Source organism: Gracilinanus agilis, chromosome 2 (assembly GCF_016433145.1).
Source record: "Gracilinanus agilis isolate LMUSP501 chromosome 2, AgileGrace, whole genome shotgun sequence".
NCBI lineage: Eukaryota > Metazoa > Chordata > Mammalia > Didelphimorphia > Didelphidae > Gracilinanus > Gracilinanus agilis.
Genome location: NC_058131.1, coordinates 414026613 through 414049013, shown reverse-complemented (window position 1 = coordinate 414049013; position 22401 = coordinate 414026613). Strand labels below are relative to the sequence as shown.

At 34.7% G+C, this 22401-nt stretch overlaps 1 protein-coding gene across 1 annotated transcript in view; it reads left to right on the top strand.

Moving 5' to 3' along the window:
- The window catches only part of SETD3 (SET domain containing 3, actin histidine methyltransferase), an 85229-nt gene that overhangs the window by 47831 nt on the left and 14997 nt on the right, over positions 1-22401 (top strand). Inside the window, exons 7-8 of the mRNA XM_044664589.1 lie at positions 15476-15534; positions 16406-16520. Of these exons, the coding sequence (XP_044520524.1) occupies positions 15476-15534; positions 16406-16520 (174 nt within the window). The remainder of the gene's footprint in view (positions 1-15475; positions 15535-16405; positions 16521-22401) is intronic.

Here is a 22401-nt window from a genome sequence, read left to right as displayed (position 1 = left end):
GATCTTAAAACCTTTACTTCCTTGCCACACATACCTTGAAAGATCCCAAGCTTTTGATTGAGTTGGGGTAAAGTTGAATTGAGAAGCCAGAGTGTTTTGGGAGAGATCTTTACCAGTATAGTAATTATCCTCTGGAAACTGCTTAAAGACACTTAGAGTATCTTTTGATTGATAATTTATCCTCAAATTGATTAGACTTTGAGGGAATATTTCTGGACAAATATAAGTAAATTCTACATTTAACTGTTATTTGAGAAAGCATCAAATAAGAGAATATAGAGGTGTCCCTTTTTTGTAGAAAAATGTTTCTTAAAAAATTGTGGTTTTTATTACTCTCGTTATGTTATGCACTATTAATAAAATGAGAGAAAAGGAATGTTTTAAGTTTGATTCCTTCAAACCCTGGAATTGAGTTACTTTGTAACAAAGAATAGTCAAGAGTAAACAAACCAATACAATGAATACATCTTTACAATGTATTGATTTTCTTTTCCATGTCATCCGATTTACTATTAAGAGAAATACAAACTGTACTAGATCAGTGATAGTGAACCTTTTAGAGACCGTGTGCTGCCCCCTCCACACACATGCTAGGTCTTGGGCTGCTGGGCAGAGGGGTAGGTGAAGTGAGAAGTGTCCTCAGCAAGTGTAGAGAGGGGGATGAGGGAGTGGCCAGAGTGCTCTGGTCCCCTGAAGCTCTACCACCTGTGAGCCACCCACCTTCTCCCCTTTCATTCCCATTGGGCTGCTGGGCAGAGAGGCAGGTGATGTGAAAAAATGTCATCAGGCACAGTGAAGATGGAGAGGGGAGCAGCTCCGACCGAGTTCCTATGCCTTTCTAGTAACAAACTCTGGGAGTGGAGGATGGGGAGGGAGATTGGCCATGTGCCCACAGAGAGCACTTTGTATACCATCTTCAGCACCCATGCCATCACTGAACTAGATGCTAAAGTAAGATAGTCCCTTCCCTCAAGGAGTTTGCCTTCTTGGTAGAGAGAAACATGTATACAGAAGCACAAAAAGTGTTTTGGAGTAGAAACACACTAAAACTGGGGGAGGTGGGAAAGACCTCTTAAAGGGAATAACACTTGAACTAAGCTTTTGATAGGACTGTCAGAAGTAGAAATAAGGGGAAATATTTTGCAGGTCAGCAAACAAACTTGTACAAAGGCAGAAGTCACCTTTGATATTTAATTGGTTTTCTAGGACCCAGATTAGATAATTAACCAGAGTTTAGATAATCAGTGTTAACTTTCTTTTGATTATTTTTCCTCTCATTGGCATCACTGCAGCCATGGGACATATTGTTCTTCAAGATCTGTTTATTGTACTATAATCCAAGATAGGGATTTATAAATAAACAAAAATACCTGTTCTTATATCCTAACTCTAATATTACCTGTATGACCTTGAGTGAATTATAATTTCTTTGGGGTTCTCTTTCCTCATGTGTGAAATGAAATAGTTTGCCTAGATGATCTCAAGCTCTGAGTTATATTACTGTAACATTTCCTGATGGTTTCAAAAATCAAAGTTTATAAAGGATTGATTTACTCCTTTTCAGAGTTGATAATCATAGGTCTCCCCTTGTAATTCCTTTTTAAAATGTCCTTATTCTCAGATACTTCCTAGCTGTGTGACCCTGGGCAAGTCACTTAACTCCCATTGCCTAGCCCTTACCACTCTTCTGCCTTGGAACCAATACAGAGTATTGGTTCTAAGGTGAAAGGTAAGGGTTTAAAAAAAATGGCCTTATTGCATTTTTAAATCAGTAACATATGTCAAGCATTTTCAGAATTACCAAGTTTATATCCAAGGTTTTTACAAAGAAGAAAAACTCTGGCCTATCAGTACTGAAAACAGTTTATTTATAAAAGTATATTTAAATATGTAGTTAAGTAGTCCTTAACCTATTGTCTGTTCCAGAAAACAAATGGCTAAGGAAAGGAACATACATAGTGCTTTTCTCTAAGGGGTGGATGAATAATAACATTTACAAGACATTGAGCATATAAGCATTTGTGCGTATGTTTACATGTCAGTTTTCATTTACCATGCAGAAGAAATTTTTTTTTTTAAGTTTTTGATGATTTTTCCTGGACTCTACCAGTGCTAGCAAGAATAATTCAATTCAATTCCAAAGGCTTTATCAAGAAATTTGGAAATATTATAGCTGCAGCCAAAAAAAAAGTACCACATTGCTGTAAGGAATTATTTTTAGGCTTATAGTTATGCTGGTATTCGTTGACAGTGATTGTTTGTACCAATTTGTTGACCATGTCTTTATTGATAAGAAAAAATATATGCTTTCAGAACAAGAAAGAATTGTTGAATATATGTACTCCAGTAATATTTTTGATTTGATCATGGCCAAGAAACTTTAAGATAAACATTTCATTAGGAGTGGCAGAGAGAAATGTCAGAAGTCAAGGAATTTCAGAACTGGGAGGAACCTAAGAGAGAATGTTGTCCAGATATGACAAACCTTTATTATTATTCTTAGCCAAAAATCTCTCCAAAAAGTGTATTACTACTATCAAAACACACTATCCTAGAGGACAGCCCAGTGGATTGAGAGCCAGGCCTAGAGATAGGAGGTCCTAGGTTCAAATCTGGCCTGAGACACTTCCTAGCTGTGTGACCCTGGGCAAGTCACTTAACCCCCATTGTCTAGCCCTTACCCCATCTTCTGCCTTAGAACCAATACATATTATTGACTCTAAGACGGAAGGTAAGGGTTTAAAAAACAAAAACAAAAAAACCCCACACTATCCTGAACTGTATGTGAAAATATAAAGTGTATTTTCTCCCCTAATACATTTTACATGTCCAAAATGAACAAAACAACCACTTAACAGTAATTTTAAAAATTTATTTTTCATTTTAACTGTTTAATTACAAAAAAGCAAATGTAATTAAATAATGCATGTTACCATCCTATAAGAGTTATAAACTAAATGTTCTGTAAGAATCAAGAAGGGAAAGGTCATTTATTACCACTAGAAGAATCAAGGAATGCTTGATAAAGGAAATGATATTTAGGTTAGATTAAAATATAAAGAGGAATTTCAAGTGTGGAAAATGAGATTCTCCAGTTGAAAGGGATCTTAAAGGCAAGATAGTCCCAATAGTAATGGGCAAAGTATGAAGAGCATCATGGTCACTGATAGGGGAGATGGAAAAACACAGGCCCTCTAGAAGAATGGTAAGTAATTCATTTTTTGATTAAAGTATAGAGTTTATGAAGGCGGGAATAGTATGAGATAATTGTTGGATATATGTGATGATGATGATGATGATAGTAGATTATGCAGTGCCTTGAATTTTACACAACAGGTTTTAATGGATTTTTAGAAGAGACATTAAGATATACTTGTCTATGAAGAAAGAAGATAATTCTGACTTATAAAGAAGGATTGAGGAAAGAGAGGGGAGATAAGATGTTAGAAAACTATTAAAATAACTAGAAAGACAGCATAATAAAAGAAATATCCATGAGGAGGAGATAAATAGGAGAGATTTGGTGGTAAAATTAACAGGAATTGGTAACCAATTAGTCTAAAAGAAGAAGAAAAATCAAAGATAACATCAATGATATTACTACTTTTAGAAATATGAGGTGTTTTTTAAAATCATTTATTAATTAATTTTGAGTATTTTCCCACGGTTACATGATTCATTCATATTCTGTCCCTCCTCTCCCATAGCCAACAAGCAATTTCAACTGGGTTTTTTATATGTATCATTGATCAAGATGAGGTGGTTTCAGTTTTGGATATATGGTTTGTGTGAAGCAGCAGTATACCATACAGATGTGAATATATAGTTCAGAAGAGAGTTTGAGACTCATCTGTATTGGAATGATATTTTGTTCCACTGCTGTCCTAAGCCAGGATTGGTCTTTCAAATGAGCATCTGCCAAATGTAATAGCAGGCACATTTTTCATTCAAGTCATGCCTTAAATGTATAAATTACAAATAGGGCTATTACATTGCATAAGACTCACTTTAAATAGTAGAGCAGTTTTGTTGAGTCTTATGTAACTGCTTACAACCACTGCTATGATTATTAAAGAAAAGATTGCACATAGAATCCTAGATAGTCAGAACTATCTTACCCAACTGTGAGCCTGTATTTACTGTTATCAAAATGACATCCCTGTTTGTGTCTTCTGAGATAAGTATATTTTTGGCTTTAGTCAAAGTCAGAAGAGACTATATACAGATTCTTGACCCTTGGTTTAGTCCAGTCTTTATTTTTCAAATGGACACTCTGAAACCTAGAGAGAATGTCATTATTCATAGATAGATATAGATTTAGCTATCCAGTTATATAGATAATATTAATGGCAGAAATGGACCAAGAGCCTTTTTAGTATGAACAAAAAGACTTGGTATTTTAGTGGAATGCAAGTTGAGTATAAGACACAATATAGCAACCAAAATAGTATTTTAAATAAAGGAAGTGATAGACCTACTATATGCCATTCTTGTCAGACTACATCTAGGTGCCACATTTTTAAAAGGATATTGACAAATTGGGACAAATCCAAAAGAGGGTAGCCAAAGTGATGAGGAAGCTAGAAACTAGAACTGGTTGCAGAATCTGGGAATGTTTATCTTGAACAGTGATTCCCAAAGTGGGTGCTACCTCCCCCTGGTGGTGCTACAGAGATCCGGGGGGGGGGGGGGGAGCGGTGATGGCCACAGGTGCATTTATCTTTCCTATTAACTGCTATTAAAATTTTTTAAAAATTAATTTCCAGGGGGCTAAGTAATATTTTTTCTGGAAAGTGGGCAGTAGGCCAAAAAAGTTTGGGAACCACTGAAGAAGAAATGAATGGGGAAAAGGAAATACTACATAACATCTGTCTTTATTTAAGGGCCCTTCAAGAAGAGCAGCTTAGGTGGCTCAGTAGATAGAGTACTAGGCCTAGAGTCAGGAATACTTATTTTCCTGAGTTCAAATCCAGCCTTAGACATTTATTAGCTGTGTGACCCTATGTAAGTCGCTTAATCCTGTTTGCTTTATGTTCCTCATCTGTAAAATGGCCAACTCCTCCAGTATTTCTGCCAAGAAAACTCCAAAGCAGATCAAAAAGAGTCAGATGTATCTGAAAATGACTAAACAATAGAATGTAACAAAAAGATTATATGTTTTTAAGCTTGGTTCCAGAGAGCAAGTGGGGTCAGTAGGGAGAGGCGGGGTTTGATGTTGTTGAGAATTAGAATTCAGTTCAATTTAAGGAAAAACTAATAATTAGACCTAGCAGCAATTCAATCCATTTTAATTCAGTACATATTCATTCAATGCCTACTATGTGCTAATTGGAGATACTAGGATAAAAATGAAACAATCTTTGTCCCCAGGAATTTATGCTTTACTGGGAAGGAAACAAAAGCAAAAAATATAAATAAATATCTGGCTAAGATGAAAATCACTAACTGAGAAGTTACAAAAAAAAAAAAGACTGCCTATAGATTGTGGCACTAAACTTGAATCCTGGGGAGAGTTAGGATTTTAAGAGGGGAATGTAAGAAGGGAGAACTTTCTAGGCCTGAGGTACAGCATATGCAAAAGCACAGATGAGGAAGGTGGAAGAATAGTCTACCTCTAAAAGGTCATGAGTTCCTTTCCACCAGATAGAATCTTGATAACTATTGTTGGGGGATTTTGTGAAGAGAATTACTGTTTTCACACAGGTAGGAGTAAATGCAGTTAGAATCACCCCACAGATTTTTTTTAGGTCATTATTTCTTGGTGAAATATGTTTAACAATGTGGTTCAAAAGGTTCTGGTATCTGTGGTTCATTCTGGTTTTCTTTAGATATATGATTGAGAAGTACATTTCTAAGATGTATGCCTTAGTAACATGATAAATTATAACCTCTGTCTTAGAAAAATCAGAGTGAAATTCACCATTCTCCTCAGTGAAGGGTTTGGGGACTGTGGATATGGAATGAAGTATACACTAGCAGATTAATGTGCTGATTGATTTTATATAGCTTTTTTTTTTTTTAATACCAAGGAAGAGTTCAATATGGAGTAAGGCAAAACAGCATTAAAACAGACAGTGGAACTTTTTTAAAAGAATACAAAATCATCAAAACTTTTTACCTTATTTAACAACATTTAAAGCATTCAGTGTTTAAAATCTTAATGAAATCTCTGAAGCAAACCACATATCTGATTTGACTAATACTGATATTCTCAAGTGGTGCAGAAATGAACTCACTCACACTGCACATACTCAGTCTGTTTCTATGTCTTTTTTTTTTAAACCTTAACTTTTGTCTTAGAATCGATACTGTGTATTGGTTCTAAGGAAGAAGAGTGGTATGGGGCTAGGCAATGGTAGTTGTCCAAGGTCATACAGCTAAGAAATGTCTGAGGTCAGATTTGAACCCAGGTCATTCCAACTGCAGATCTGGCATCTATCCACTAAGCTACACTAAATAACTAACTCACACAGCTACCATCCTAAAGCAGGCCCTTATCGCTTAATGGCCAGACTATTGCAATAGATTTCTATTTAAGCTTTCTGACTCGAGGCTTTCCCCACTTCAATCCACCTTACTCAGCTGGCAAATTGATCTTTCTCAGATACAAATCTGACCATATCATTTCTCCATTTCCTCATCTCTACTCAAATAAATTCCAGAGGCATCCCGTTATCCCTAGGACCAAATATAAAATGCTCTATTTTGGGTTTTGGGTAGCTGGGTGGTGTGCTGTGCTTAGAATAAAGAAGACTCATATTCCTGAGTTCAGATCCAGCCTCACAGATACTAGCTTTGTGACTCTAAGCAAGTCACTTAATCCTGTTTGCTTCACTTTCTCCTCTATAAAATAAGCAAGAGAAGGAAATGGCAAACCACTCCAGTATCTTTGCCAAGAAAACTCCAAATTGGGTCACAGAGAGTTGAACAAGACTGAAATGAATGACTGAACAACAACAAATTTTGGCTTTTAAAGCCCTCCAGAACTTGGCCTCTTTTCATTTTCCCACCTTTTTACTCTTGTCTTTATACTTTATAATCCAACAGCACTAGCTTACTTGTTCTTCCTCTAACACTTCAATCTATCTCCTAACTGTGCTTTTTCACTGGCTGCTCTCCTTCCTCACCTCAGCCTCTTGGCTTCTTTCAAGTCTCAGCTCAGATCTTATCCTCTGCAGGATGCCTTTTAAGATCCCCAATTTCCCCTCCACCTGCCACCCCTCACAGCAGTCCTAGGTGACATTATTTATACTTTTCTATCTCATATGTATAATTTTTTGCAACTGAATATGAACTCTTTAAGGTCAGGGACCATGTTTTTACATTTATTTATATCTTCTGCATTCAACACAGTGTCTAGCACTTAGAAAGCACTCAATAATTCCTTGTTGACTGGCCATATTCTAACAATTAATAAAATTTAAAATATTTCTTACATATAAAAATACCCAACAAATATATTTATTTAAAGATGAAAATGAAGCATTTTGCTTGCTGTCTGAAATGGATAGACATTATTCACGTATGAGGAAACAAAAGAAAACAGTCTTCAAACAGTAAGCAAGCTTGATTTTATTCTTAGCAAAATTCTAGGACATTATTTTAAAGGAATGCTTAAGGAACATCTAACTAGGAAAAAAGAAATTAGTGATCATAGAAAGCTGGCAAAGCTTCATCAGGTCTTCTAAAACTAGCCTTATTTCCTTTTTTGATAGGGTTACTTATCAGAGGATTGAGGTAAGTCTCTTTTATCTAGATTTTAGCAAAGTTTGACAGCATCTGATGCCTTTTGTAGATAAGAGGGGAAGATGTGGACTGGACTGTCCTAAAGTTTAGTCATTAACGGTTTAGCATCAATTTGATAATCAGTCCCTAGTGAACTACAAGGATTTGTGCCTGACCCCGTGCTATTAAACATTTTTGTCAGTGACTTGAAAAAAGTATTGTTGGTATACTTATCAAACTTTCAGGTGACAGAAATTTAAGTAAAGTTAGCAAAGCATGTACTAGGTATTAGGGACTGAGTAAGCAAAAACTTAAATAGTCCCTACTCTTAAGGAGCTTACATTTAATTAGATACACACACATACATATATTATATATTTACATTTATATGGTAGAAAGGATTGCCAACATTGGCTGAGAATTTTTTTAAATGGTCTTTACACACTACAACTGTGGTGGTGATCCTGTGGCACATGTGCCAAAAAGGGCATGTAGAGCCTCTTTGCAGGCAAGCCTACAGTCATTTTTTTTTTTTTAATAGAAAACCAAAGGGACTTGGGGCTGAGTTGATCCCTTCCCCATCTCCATGTGCCTGAGGACATTCCTTACTTTACCCACTCCTCTGCCCAGCAGCCCAGGAGCAGTTCCTCCCTCCCTGGGGGTAGGGTTTCGGGGGGTGGCCTTGGCACTCGGTCTCTGTAGGGGTGGGCACAGCATACCGTCTAAGGGCCCAGCACTCCATCTCTGCACTAGAACATTGGGTCAGATCAGATTAGATGAAGTTCAGAAAATCAACTTTACAAGTATGAGTTGGGGGAAGCACAGATAAATATTTTGTTTGAAAAAGAACTTTATTCTGCTTCAAGTTCAATATGAGTCAGCAATGAGATATGGTAGCCAAGCTTATAGAATTACATTCAGCAAAATGCTTAGGAATAGTTTAAATGATAGTCTCGTATTCTGGCACTGTCATCCCAGAACAGGAATATTGTGTTCGCCTCTGGATGCCATATTTTAGGGAAAAAATCATTTCAAGAGGATGTCCAGGATGGTGAACCTTCAAGATCACATTCTGTAAGACTCAGATGAAGGAATTAAGGATGGTTAACCTGGAGAGGAGAAGATTTTACGGGGAGGGGTTGAGAGGAGGAATAATAGCTGTCTTCATGTGTTTGAAGGACTGTAATTAGATTTGTTTTGCTTGGCCACAGAGGACAGAAGTAGGAATGATGGCTAGAAGTTTCAGGGAAACAAATTTAGGTTTGATATAAAGAAAAACTCCCCCTCCCCCCCCCCCCCCAAATTAGAGCTTTCTGGAGCTGGAATAAACTGTTTCAGCACACAATGGAAGTCACAAAATGGATTAATTTAAGTCACCTTATGGTCAAATACTGTGTAATATTGAGTGGCTGCTATAAAGTATATCATCTTTCATGGAAAAATATCACTTGCACTACCTACCTCTTCAGATTGTATTGTGAAGAAATCATTTTGTAAATTACATGGTGCTTATAAAAATCCAAGTTAATTTTTATCTGTTTCTCCTCTAGTATCTTATATAATGCTTATATATAGTAGGCACTTAATTAATGCTTTATTGAATTAAATTTATAGAATAGAATTATAGTTCTAGATTTTCATTGTATCCAGCCACAGCAGGTCTGCTTGAGGAATAAAATACAAGAGCACAAATATAATTCATTTACCCCTCCAATAGTAATCTCTTATACTTCTCTATTTCCATTTCTTCTTTTAATTGTCTTCCATCTGAAGTTTAAAAAAACTCTTAGCTTTATATAATTTACATTTTCCCCTACTTACCCTATTCCTCCCTACCTCATTCCTAATTGCTCCACCTGCTATCTTTTACTGTCCTTTCAATCATCAGTCTTCTTCCTATGTGTTCTCATTCTTTATCCCACTCTTTTCTCTTTCAGTTTCCTTCAGCAGTGCTCCTATTTTTTTAATCTCATTATTTTTCCCATCCTTTCCCCCATGTGATTGGAACATTACTATATATTGGCTTGGAGGAGGTTCTTTTCATCTTGCTGGGTGGGTGGACGACACTGAGTCAGTTCATGCTGCCTTACTTCTCCTGCACCCACTCTCTGCAGAGAGTATGAGATGTGCTCAAAGATCATTTGAGCCACGAAACTGTAAGATCCGAGCAGAGACAGTGCCATACAATTGCTATCTTTAAGACTTTGCATATCAGGATTTTATTGGATAGAGAAGAAATACCAGATACCTTTCTGTCTATTCTAGATGAGATTCAGTTTCTAAACTTCTTATAGCTTATATACGTCCAATAGAGATGGCACTCAAGGTTCACTAACTCTTATCTCTGACTGATTTAATCTTTCTAAATTTAGGAGAAATGGAACCATTCTTAAAATTAGATCCATTTATCCATTGAAAAAGCCCCATGAATAGTTCATCATCATCTTTAATGATCATGAACAAGTCACTTAACTTCCTTCACCTATAAAATGATGAGGTAGACTATATGACCTTTAATACCTGGCTTTCCATCTATGATCTTATGATCATATTGAAAGCTAGACAATATAATTAGTATGGTGTGGTGTGACAAAGAAATATCACTTTCACTTAGAAAATTTATTAACCCAATATTGTTTTATAAACCAAACTAGAACTAATGTAGTTCTGAAACTACTTTTGGACAGCCTTACATTTTAATAAATAAATGCCTTGGGAATAGGAATTGTTTCATTCGTTGTATTTGTACCCCAAGTACATAACACTGGGCCTTGCACACAGTGAGCAGTACCTAATAAATGCTTATTGATTGGAGCGATTAGTAGACTAGAACTTATGTTTTTTTCTGAAATACCCATTTTGTGTGGATACTGTGAGGGTTATTATTTCTTAAAGTTCTTTAAGAAAAATATTTAGGATTTACCTTAAGCCAAAATTGTTATTCTACACTAAGGAAACAATTTTCCTTTTGGTGTACTTATATCCTTATTGCCAATTATTTTTTATTCAAAGATAGTAGGAACATGGGATCCTTAGAAAACCAGCAGAAGAAGAAATTAATGTTATGAAACTGTACATATATATGATTTCGAGGTATTGTGCCACGCGTCAGATATTTAGAGTTGAAAAAGCCCAAATACTGTAATTTCTTTTCCCCAAATTCATCATCTCTTTAGTTCAATAGCTTTCTTTTGAAATTTTTCACAATTAAATATTCACTATTATATTTATAGGGGAAATTTTTCTATCTCAGTTATTTTTTTCTTTATACAAAGCTTTTCAAAGCCATTTCACGTATCCTTGATGTTTCTGAATTAGGAATTCAAATAATAATGAATTCTGTTTATTTTGGTTCTCCACAGAGGTTTTGTTGTTTGAGCTTAAAATAAAACTGCAGCTGAAATGCGTAACATATATTAACTGTTTGTTTAGTTTTAGTACATTTCTGTATCCCTCATTTCTGATCAACCTGAAAAATTTGCACGCTGTGCAGCAGCCATCTTCTCCTATACTTTATTAAATATCTGTCAATTATAAATATCAAGGTTTTACATTAATGTCAAGATAGTGCATCAAAAATTCATGGAATATGTGACTTTTTCCAAGGGTATTTAATACTTAATGCATTTGTGTCATTTTTCTTTCTAGATATATTGACAGGTTTTATTAAGTGTTTGTTAGGGAGATTTTATTTTTATCAGGGGACTATAAAGAGAAACTGCATGCTAAATCAATTTTAAAATCAGAATATTGTTCATTTTTTGTATTCTCAAATATTTGTAAACCATAGGCAAATTTCTTCATACTTTTATATGTTTAATATACATAGCAATGGTCCAGTATAGGACCTAAATATAACTAAATGTACCAACTTTATCTTGATTTGTTTAAACATAGCTAATAGAATTGTGCAATAAGGCACGTTTAAAAAAACAACCATCCTTATATTTGGTAGTATTTAAATGGTTTTGTTCCTTTTTTTGAAATCTTAACAATTTTAGACATATTTATCACAAGAATTTTGGTTATGTTAAATGTGCTGCATCTCTTGATCTCATAAAGAAAAAATACTCTAAGCTTGAGGAAACAATAAACCTTTGTAAATATCCAGCAAGCTCTAATGTTTTGCCAGCTCTAAGAAAAATAGCTGTATCTTTTTTCTCCAACTTGAAATTTTTATCTCACTAAACAAAAAAAAAATAAATTATTTAAAATAAAATCTTTTTAATATATTAGTTCTTAGCCTTTTTATTTGTTTCTTTGAATTTCTTGAAGATACTATATTTGGGAATTTATTCTGGGTTCAAGTTTGGCCCCATATTGATAACTACATTTGTAATGTCTTTGCTGTTTACCTATAATGGGACTTTCAATGAAAACTATTTAATGAATCCTTTTAGCTGTCTAATTTATAGCTATTTATACTATAGAGCTATAATCACAGCTAACCTAATTGTTAGAGGGAAGAACTTTTCTGTGTTCTTGTTTCATTTAAAATTTTCTTTTTAATGCATAACAGTTTTTTTTTTTACATTACTAAGTGGAGTAGCCTATTGTAGGAAGGGAGAAAAGAATGTAGAATTTAAATTTCAAGTGAAATAAGCATTCAAGTGAAAAGTATTCAGATAATGCCTTTTTTTTTTTTTGGAAAGTAGTATCTAAAAGACTCAACTAAGTACCTATTCAGAAAATCAGGGTCACTGTAAATGAGTTATGAGGGTTTTTGAGGATATTTTCCTGATCTTTCACTAATATCTAATAATGAATAACAAGCTAAAATATTAATTCTGTCAAGATATCTAAGTAAATCTGTTTTAAATAAAAATGTGTTTTATTCTTAGGGTTTTTTTATTGTTGTTGTTAAATAAAATATTACTGAATACCCACAGTTCTCCCAGGTTAATTACATCTTTTTCATGGATAAATCTTTTCCTAATCTTTGAAGAGTTAAAAATCACTTTATTTTTAAATTAATTACATTTTCTTAATATAACACATTTTTTTCCTCAGTCAGGCACCTGAGCAGGTAGCCCTTTTGATTGCCATTATAAACTCAACCATTATTTAAGTATGATTCCAAGAAGGTCTTGCTCTAGCATAGATGAATCATTTGTAGAAAAGATCTGACAACTCTTATGATTATTCCATCCTTTAGAAACATATCTCTTCTCTACCATAACTCCAGTAGGTGGCATTAGTGCCACAATAATGAGATCTTTTCTAAATGAAAATATTTGCCAACATCCATGGTATCAGATTTTGCCTCAGTATAACTGTTAAGTTCATGTTCTGTGGCAAAATACCATTTTTTAAAAATGAAAGTTCAATATAAGCATACAGTTTTACATAAAACTTTCTAAATATTAATACAAATATTACATATTCTTATTAGCAATAATGCCCCACAAAAATCAATCAATAAAAGTCAAATTTTTTTCTTCAGGAGCAGATTTACTAAATCTTTTCAAATAGCTGTGAGTACCACGCGTGGAGATATTCTAGAGGTATAGGTTCTGAATTTGTGCCAAGTCTGGCCCACATCATTGCTTGATTTTGTGGATTTTTTTTTGTTGGTTTGGTTTTTTTTATGGTAGCTCCTTGCAGTTACTTTTGCTTCATGGCAGAATGGGAGCAGGTATGTTAAGAAATCAGTGCATGTGGGGAGATTTCTACCTAAGTCATGGAAACCCCTTAGGGATTCAATTTGAGAATTGCCACAACATGTCATGCTTAATAAGTACAACTTTTTAAAAATTGTAGTAATTGTGACATTTTATAGTATACAGCATACATTTTTAAAGCATATTGAAATCAAGCAGCAAAAATTGAGCTTTCTTATGTACTGTAGATTAAAAAGATAGGATTTTCAAGATCACAAAAGTCTCCAAGTTCTCAGTTTTATACATTAAGGAAATAAGGAAATTTTTTGAATCAAATTCTTAACTTTAAAGTTCTATTTTTTATTACCACTGATTAGATTCAAAATCATATTCTTTTTCCACTTTCAATACTGTAAGTAAAATGTGAAAGCTATTGTTAAGGGATAGAAGAATGCCCTGCTTTGAAACTCAGTCTCAAAAGTCACTCATAGTTGAAAGTAAAATACAATTAGAAAGCTTCAGTTTATTCCTAGGCTATGCATATTTTTACAACTTGTCAAATAATGAGAAAAACTTTAATGTAAATGTCAAGAAGTAGGTTTGTAAGTGACCTATACTTGTCTCAGCTGTATATTAATAGTGATTTCATTTTATTTTATTTGAGTTTAAGTCTCTACTCTGTGCAAAGCACTGTGCTAAATTATGAATTTTCCTTATTTAGCAGATCTTTTTTATCTTTGGGTAATAGTTTAAAGCTATTTGCCTAATCATAATGTTGTTTTGCATATTGATTCGAGATTTGTTTGCTTTATTTTCATTTTATAGCAATTTTAGTTTTTATATGAATATGTGACTACATTTTAGTTCTTTTTCTTCCAAAGGGTTAAAACAGGGCTGAATACTGGAGGGGGTGGGGGGAAAGCAGGCACCTGGGAGCTAACACCCAATTGGCAGCCTTTTGTAATATATAATTTGCCTAAAATTGCGCACTGAGCACAAGCTTTTGTTTTCTAATTGATTTACGGTTTGAGCCACTTTTACCTCATCCCCTACTGTCCTGCACACAGTGCCAGCGAGTACATTACAGTGAGAGATGATAAATTACCATGCACTTGTGATGCTAATGCGTCAAGAGTAAAAACTGCATACTACATAGAGCTTCATGCATTAACAGTGGTGCAAAGATACAGCCAAGCAAAATTTCATTTGTAGCTCAGAAATAACCATTTGTTCATTTGATCACTTACTGCAATCTGTCTATCAGACTATAATTGAACTTGAAGATTGAAATTATACTGTTACAGCTTTTAATTTCTTAATTGAGGCAAAGTTTTAAAGTGCCTGAAAGGTCTACAGTGAGATGGTGGAAGGGCGGGCAGAAAAGATATTATAAATATGTAATATACTCTCATAAGTACTAAATTTTAAATATTATACAAACTGTTCTTTTGTCCAGAAAAGTGCAGTAAATTTTTAGAAATATTACTTAAAGCTTCTATTTTAACTATAATATCTTTTAGTAATTTTGATATAATTTATTTATATCAAATTTAATTATTTCTTGAAGTGTTTTTCTTGCTTCCAAATACATGTATGCATGCAAAATGCACTTGAACAGAACAGTGATGCATTTCCCTGCAACAGATGTAAGTCAGAGGTAAATGAAGGAGCTTTCAATTTATTAGAGTGTCTTTGAATATTCTTTTTATTGGCATGAGAAAAGATTCAAACTAAATTTGTAATGCACACTTGAGCATTAATGAATAAAGATACAAGAGGGGGATAGGACAGTCATACTACTTTTGAAGCTTCATGTTTTTACTGGAACAGATATTCATAGCACAATTATTCTCTACCTTTTAGAGAGTCAGTCCACCTTAAATTTTATTTTTGTGTGGTGTCTGTGGGTTCTAGTCTCGAAATATGAAGAAGCAGATTTATGGCGGCTGCTGGGCACAACAAATTAAGTTGACAGTGATGTATGAGAGCATAATAGCATGATGATCCCTCTGTAGCACGGCTGGACGCCTCCTGCTTCATTTGGCTCTTGTTAGGATCTGTTAGGCAGCTAAATAATGAAATTCTGCTGACTGATTTCTGTTTTCCCCTTTTTCTCTTTTCTCTCCTTTCTTAAAACTTCTAATTCCCAGACCCATCCTAATGCCAACAAACTGCCCTTGAAGGATTCTTTCACTTATGAGGACTACAGGTTGGTATGCTGTGTTTTCTAAGGTTGGGTTTTTCACGAGAAATTTGGGGTCTTAGAAAATGAGGGAAATGCTTCAATAAGAAGTAAGCCTGCTGTGACCATTTAAAACATCATAACAGTGATACTCTTTTCAGAAGTTATAATGAATAGAGTGGCTAAGTATCAGTATTTTAATAGCCATGTAGAAATTGCCATTAAACTGGAGTGGAGGGGGATTAGTTTAGATAGCCAAATGGCACTTGAGATTAAGATTAGTGTGGTGGTCTGGAGATTTTTTTTTTAAGTAGAATATTTTAGTGTAAATTAGGGTCATCTTTTTTTGAACAAAAAGATTTAAATCACTATGCAAAGTAATCAGAAAATAATGTACACCACACGATGCAATTCTTAGAGGATTTCTGATCATAAAATAGTAATAGACTTTACTTTTCATTGAGGCTGAAATTGAAATAAGATGCAGAGTCAGCATTTGATTAAAAAGGAGATTAGAGCATTTCTTTTTATAAGGAACGACATGTTATTTGTAATAAAGAGCCACAGCAAACCTTATTGGGCCCATTAATGTCAACCTCATAATACCCTATTCCATCTCTGGCTTTCCTTTTTGTGGAAACAAAACATATTCTTCTTCACCCCTCCATTCATTGATTTCCTTTGAAATTTAAAATTTCCTTTACTTCTTTTCTTCTCTTTACTCATCCTTCATCTACACTTAAATGGTCTTTAAAAGCCTAAACATTATATTCTGTTCTGTGCTGGAGAAGATGGTTTTGAAAATTTGTGGGAACATAAACTTGAGTTTCTCTTTGTTATATTTTGGTGTGCATTTGCATCTCTTATCCTGGATAAAGTGAATTTCTCACTCTTGCAGGTGGGCAGTATCTTCTGTTATGACACGACAAAATCAGATTCCGACTGAAGATGGTTCCCGGGTGACACTGGCTCTGATTCCTTTGTGGGATATGTGCAATCACACCAATGGACTGGTAAAATTTTCATTTATATCATGAGCATTAATGCTCAATAAAATGCTGAATTGTTATTAAACAGTTAATGGCCTTTGACATTTTTTTTTAAATTTCATTCCACCTGCCCTTCTCTCTCATATGCATACACACGCACAACCATAAACACACACACTTCCTTGTATGTTAACCATGAACCACTGAGTTTCAGTATTAAACTTTTTATTGTGCTACAAACTGAGCCAAAGTTCTTTTTATCCAACAGCTTGATGTACATTGAGAATTATCTTTTGCCTATTTTATTTTTTCCCCTCCACTGTCCTTCACTTTTCACTGTTATTTATATTCATGTATATGCTTCCCTCCCCCCACCCTCTTTTTGTAATGCATCATTAAATGTTTCTCCATCTCTGTTTAAGGAGTTATTATTTATTGTTACTGATGTTAGGGTTGGGGAAGTGAGCTTCCTTTTGGCCCTTTATTCCTGGTTCTATTTGGCATCATTAGTCTAATCAGGGGACATTTGTGATATAGGACAAACTTACAAATTTTTGTGAATGGTAATATCATAACAGGTAAACTCTGTATATGTGTGTTTGTGTGTGTGTTGTGTGTGTGTGTTTTGCACTGAGACCACAATAAAATAGCATCTTATCTGATAGTTCTTTGTGCCCAGGTAAAATGTTATAGGACAGAGAAGAGACCATTATTCTTTATGAGTAAAATGGTAATATATTGCAGGAAATTTTCAGACATTTCTGAAATGCATTTTTGTGGCATACTAATTTAGCTTGATTTTTCACTATGTTTGCTTTTTTAAAAACAGCATGAACAAAATTTTAAATCTTGTTAGAGTATTTTGTATAGAGCATAACAAAATGAAAAATGTACCCACATATTATCATATCAAATACATGATAAGGAATCTCAGTGTAAATTTTTAAGGGCCTATCAACAGGTATCCTGAAGAATCAAAGTAATTAGATGGGGAAACAGAAGTTGTTTTTCCTCCCAAATTATGATAATAATTTTGAAATGTGTTCACATAATTAATGATAACAAAGAACTGACATTTTTATTATTTGTTGGAGTTATTAAATAATTTTATATACTCTGGTCTTAATTACTTTTTCATTGAGACACTTGAAATGCATTATCTGTTTGTTCAATTTAAATTGTTAAATTTATCAAATGTATATTAGTGTCTGTCACTGTTTTTCTAAGTTAAAAATGCATTCATAAATAAAAACCAATGCACCAGTTTGGACCAGTAATGAAAGCCATATACATTCCAAAATTATTGAACTGAAGCAAAGCTACAGTATCAAAATATTCAGTGAATGAACTAATAAACTAGTACATCATTTGGTTTTTGTCCTTGCCAAAAGCATCATTGCTATTTAAAAGGTATGCTATTTGACATCTTTCTCCTTCTAATTGTTTTTCCTACATATATTTTTCTAAAAAAATAAAGCCTTTCCTACCTTTAAGAATCTATTGTCCATTATTCCAATTATGAAAATGGAATTTTCAAGGTTTTACTTTGACAAAACATAAAATAATATTCCTAACGGGCAAAATTAGCTTGGATGATCAGAATTTCTCTTTTCATATCTGTCCTGCTTTTTTTTTTTTTTTTTTTAATTTTCTATCTATCCTGACTATATCTCTAAGGGAGTGGGTAGAAATTTGTAACCCAGCAACGCTGTCTGCTTCCAGCAATGTCCCAAAAACCCGGTTATGGAAGCAGAAAAGGAAGAATTTAAGTAAGTCTATTTCGTCAAAGCAAAATCAGTGTAGCCAATAGTAGTTAATAAAAACAACATTCAGAAAATGCACTACTAGCCCTCCCAAAAGCTGAATGGCATAAACCACTTTTCTAGGCTGTTCAGGATTTCAATAATCAAATTTAGACAACTTTTAAATTTATATTCATGAACTATAACAAATCATTTTTTAAAGAAGTTCTTCATCGTTTGCTCTGAAACAATGTAAAATGAAGCTGCTTTTCTAGGGGTTGTCCAGTTTAAGCTGAGAAGGAAGACTGTTTATGGTTTTGGCTACCAGTAGCCCAAGTACAGAAATGTGCTTTATGAATATTTGATTGTTTTTTAGTCATTTTCAGTCTTATCTGATTCTTCATAACTCCATTTGGCATTTTCATGGCAAAAATACTGGAGTGTTTGGCCATTTCTTTCTGTAGCTCATTTTACAGATGAGGAAACATGAACAGTTATGTCTCACAGCTATTAAGTGTTTGAGGCCAGATTTGAACTCATGTAGTTGAGTCCTCCTTACTTCAGGCCCAATGCTCTATCCATTGTCCCTGTCCTACCTGTCCCCATTATATTGGTTATATAAATAACCAATTCCTTTATTTGAATATATGAAATTTTCAACTAACTAGGATGAAAGAGCACCCAAAAGTTAATACTGACTCCAGTTGCCTTATTCTTTGATACCATTACAATGGAAAGGATTTCATACTGATTCATACAGATAAATTGGACACAATTTTTTTTTATCTTTACTTCAAAACATGGGACATAGGTCAAACTTTGCATGTTAATATGAAAATGTTATATGTGGAAGTCTTGTCTTTTGTCATTATAATAGTCTAATTGCCTCTTAGCAACTAGAGTTTTCTGAAGTTATTATTAGCCAGAGGAAGAAATCTCTTCAAGTTCTTTTTTGTTTTCCCCTCTTTTAATCACTCCATACTTGTGATCTTGATATACATTTATAACAAAGGCTGAGTGTTGATTGGCTGTGCTGGGAGTTAAAGAGAAAAGGTGTTATTCCATCTTTCAAAATATGTTAATAAGATAATGTTTTTGAGTCAGAGAAAGTAAATTAAGTATTTACAATACTTGGAGTTTTTGCTAAAATGTATTTAACTGATATCTTTATATATTTATTTAACTAACTTAAAGAAAATATTAAATATGCCAAATGTTTGACCTTCCATCTCCTGCTGGTAGCCACTTCTCTCTTGAGGAAGGCTGCTGGAAGTCAGGCCAGGCATCTGCCACCTGCCCCAAAGCAACCACTTCCTTCTGTACCGGTACAAGGGATCTTCCACATCCTGCTCCCAGCCAGTCTCACAGCTGAGATATAAAGAAACTCCTATGCAAAGAAAAACAACCATCCCTGGGATGTCAGGCCTCCCATCTCCTTTCATGCCTATATTTTAAGGGTAGAGGAGTGGTGCTCTCAATTCAGTGATTAACATTCTCCTACCTGGCCATACCCTTCATATCTCAGTGTCTCTGAACTTCTGCAGGTCATCATCCAAACCTCATTTCAAAACCTCTACCAACCCAATTCCTCATTCCCATCCACCTCAATATTCTTACCCCAAAGTTTCATCCTGACTCCACTTAGGCTTTCCACTATGCCTTCTGGAATGCCTATTTCGTAGGCAAAAAACTTCCCCTCATCTTAGTTGTCTTCCTTTCCCACTCCATCCACCTAGTCTTACTGTTGCCTGGCTTTCCCCCCTGATGACACAGCCTCCTTGGCTGCCCTTTCCAGTGCTGGATGCACCTCATTCATTCCCTGCAGCTCACTGGTCAAGGTTGAATACAAAAGTCCCCACTGCCATTTCTCATTTCTCTTACTGCCACCTCTCAGTAACCTCTCCTCTTTTGAGGTTTGTGCTATTCATATCTACCACCCAGTCACAAACCTGGTAGCTCTTGTCCATAGATATCCTAGGTGATTCCTCCCCTTTCATCAATAAGTTAGCTATTTGGCTCACAATTTTTCTCTTCTCTCCAACTTCTGCCTTCATACTAGGGTACTTCAGTATCCACACTGTCTCTCTCACACATCTGAACCTCCAATGAACTGTTCCTCCACACACAAAGATGGTCATATCCTTGACCTTGCCATCATCCACAAATGTACTAACTCCATGTTCTGAGTATTTTGAAGCCTCTGTATCTGACCATAATTTTATTGGCTTTTCACCTCTCCTGCCTTCCCTTACATACTCTTTATCCTCACTGTGATGTCCAGTCCCATGACTTCTCAGTTCTCTTCCAGGCTATCTCTGCTGCACTAGCCACTCTCTTCTCATCTTGACTCCTTGGTGAACAAATTCAACTATGCCTTCCCTTTATTAATTATTTCTTTTTTTTTTAAACCCTTACCTTCCGTCTTGGAGTCAATACTGTGTATTGGCTCCAAGGCAGAAGAGTGGTAAGGGCTAGGCAATGAGGGTTAAGTGACTTGCCTAGGGTCACACAGCTGGGAAGTGTCTGAGGCCAGGTTTGAACCCAGGACCTCCCATCTCTGGGCCTGGCTCTCAATCCACTGAGCTACCCAGCTGCCCCCTATTAATTATTTCCTGTTTAGCTTGCTTTATATTTATATACATAAATATATATATATATATTTATTTGCTGGTTGTCTTTCTCAATATGCTTCTTCAGGGCAGGGGCAGTATTTTGACTCTTTGTATCACTAAAGGACAACACCTGGCACATAGGACAGTGCTTGGCACATAGAAGATAATAAATATTGGTTAATTATAATTAAATAACACTATAATTTAGTATGATTAAATGACAGTGTAACAGTTGCATTGTAAAGGAAATTTTTATTGGATTTTGTAGCTGCCATAGGTAAGCCTAGGGGCAAAGTGATATAGTGTGTGAAGTTCCACACTTAAATCAGAAAGACTCAAGTTCACTTTTAGTCCCTGATACTGTGTGACTGAGAAAGTCACTTAATCTTTCCAAACCTCAGTTTCTTCATCTGTAAAATGGAGATAATACCTGTACCACCCACCTTAGGACTGCTGTGATACTCAGATGAGATTATGTAAGGTAAAGTCACTTTGCACCTCTTTAAGCTTTTTTTTCTTTTCAAGCACATTTAATTAATAAGCAATACACGGCCTTTTCTCCAAAAGCACTAAATTTGCCTGGAATTTTGTATCCCTTTTATAATGTATAACTAGTGACTACAATATAAATTGCTTGAGTGAGAACTAAATCTTATTTATCTTTTATCATACTTTTTAAAAATAGCCCATTTTTCACCTGGTACAATGTAATACACATAATAACTACTTAGTCATAGAATACAGATGTGGGAAGGAATTTGAAGCTCATTTGAGTTGCCCTGCCTTTAGTTACACATGTTGTCAGTAGCAATATTGGGATTGGCACCCTTATTCCAATTAGTCTGTGTTCAGTGCTTTTCCCACTATACCCACTCTCTGTGCACTATATTGTCTTAATAATATTTATTGAATTAATGTATCTAAGATATTTGTTGACTAAAATACCCATGTACTTTAGTTGTTGATAGACCTTTTATTACCCACTTATGAAGTGAGATATCAGCAAACACAATGTTATGGAAAGACAAAGGATCAGGAAACTTTAGATACAATTCCAGCTCTTCCTGCTACATGGGATTATGCAAGCAACTGCCTCCCTAAGTTCTAGTTTCTTCAACTGTAAAATAAGCAAACTAGATGTTCCCTGTCATTCCTTCCAGCTCTAACATTAGACTTCTCTGTTGACCCTTTGATGGTTGCCTAACAAAATACTAATTGCTTGGGAGATAGACTATCAGACCTAGTCATCCCAGCCCTCAGAGACCTTAAAGCCTATGGTTTAAATAAAAACTGTCATGCTGCTTCATATAAGAGAGTTTTGGAGTTTGAAGTATTCTGTAAAGTGCTTGGAAATCTTCACATTATAGTCCAAAAGAATTATAATAATGATAAAAATGAAATTATCATTTTAATTTTATTTTTCACTTTCTTTTACTTACCTACAGGGCCTATTGTCATGATTTCAGAATAAAATATGTATCTGTTATGGAATGAATCCTTTCCTTTTTTTCCATCCTGTATGCTGCCTTAGAAAACCCTCTTCAGCCTCTC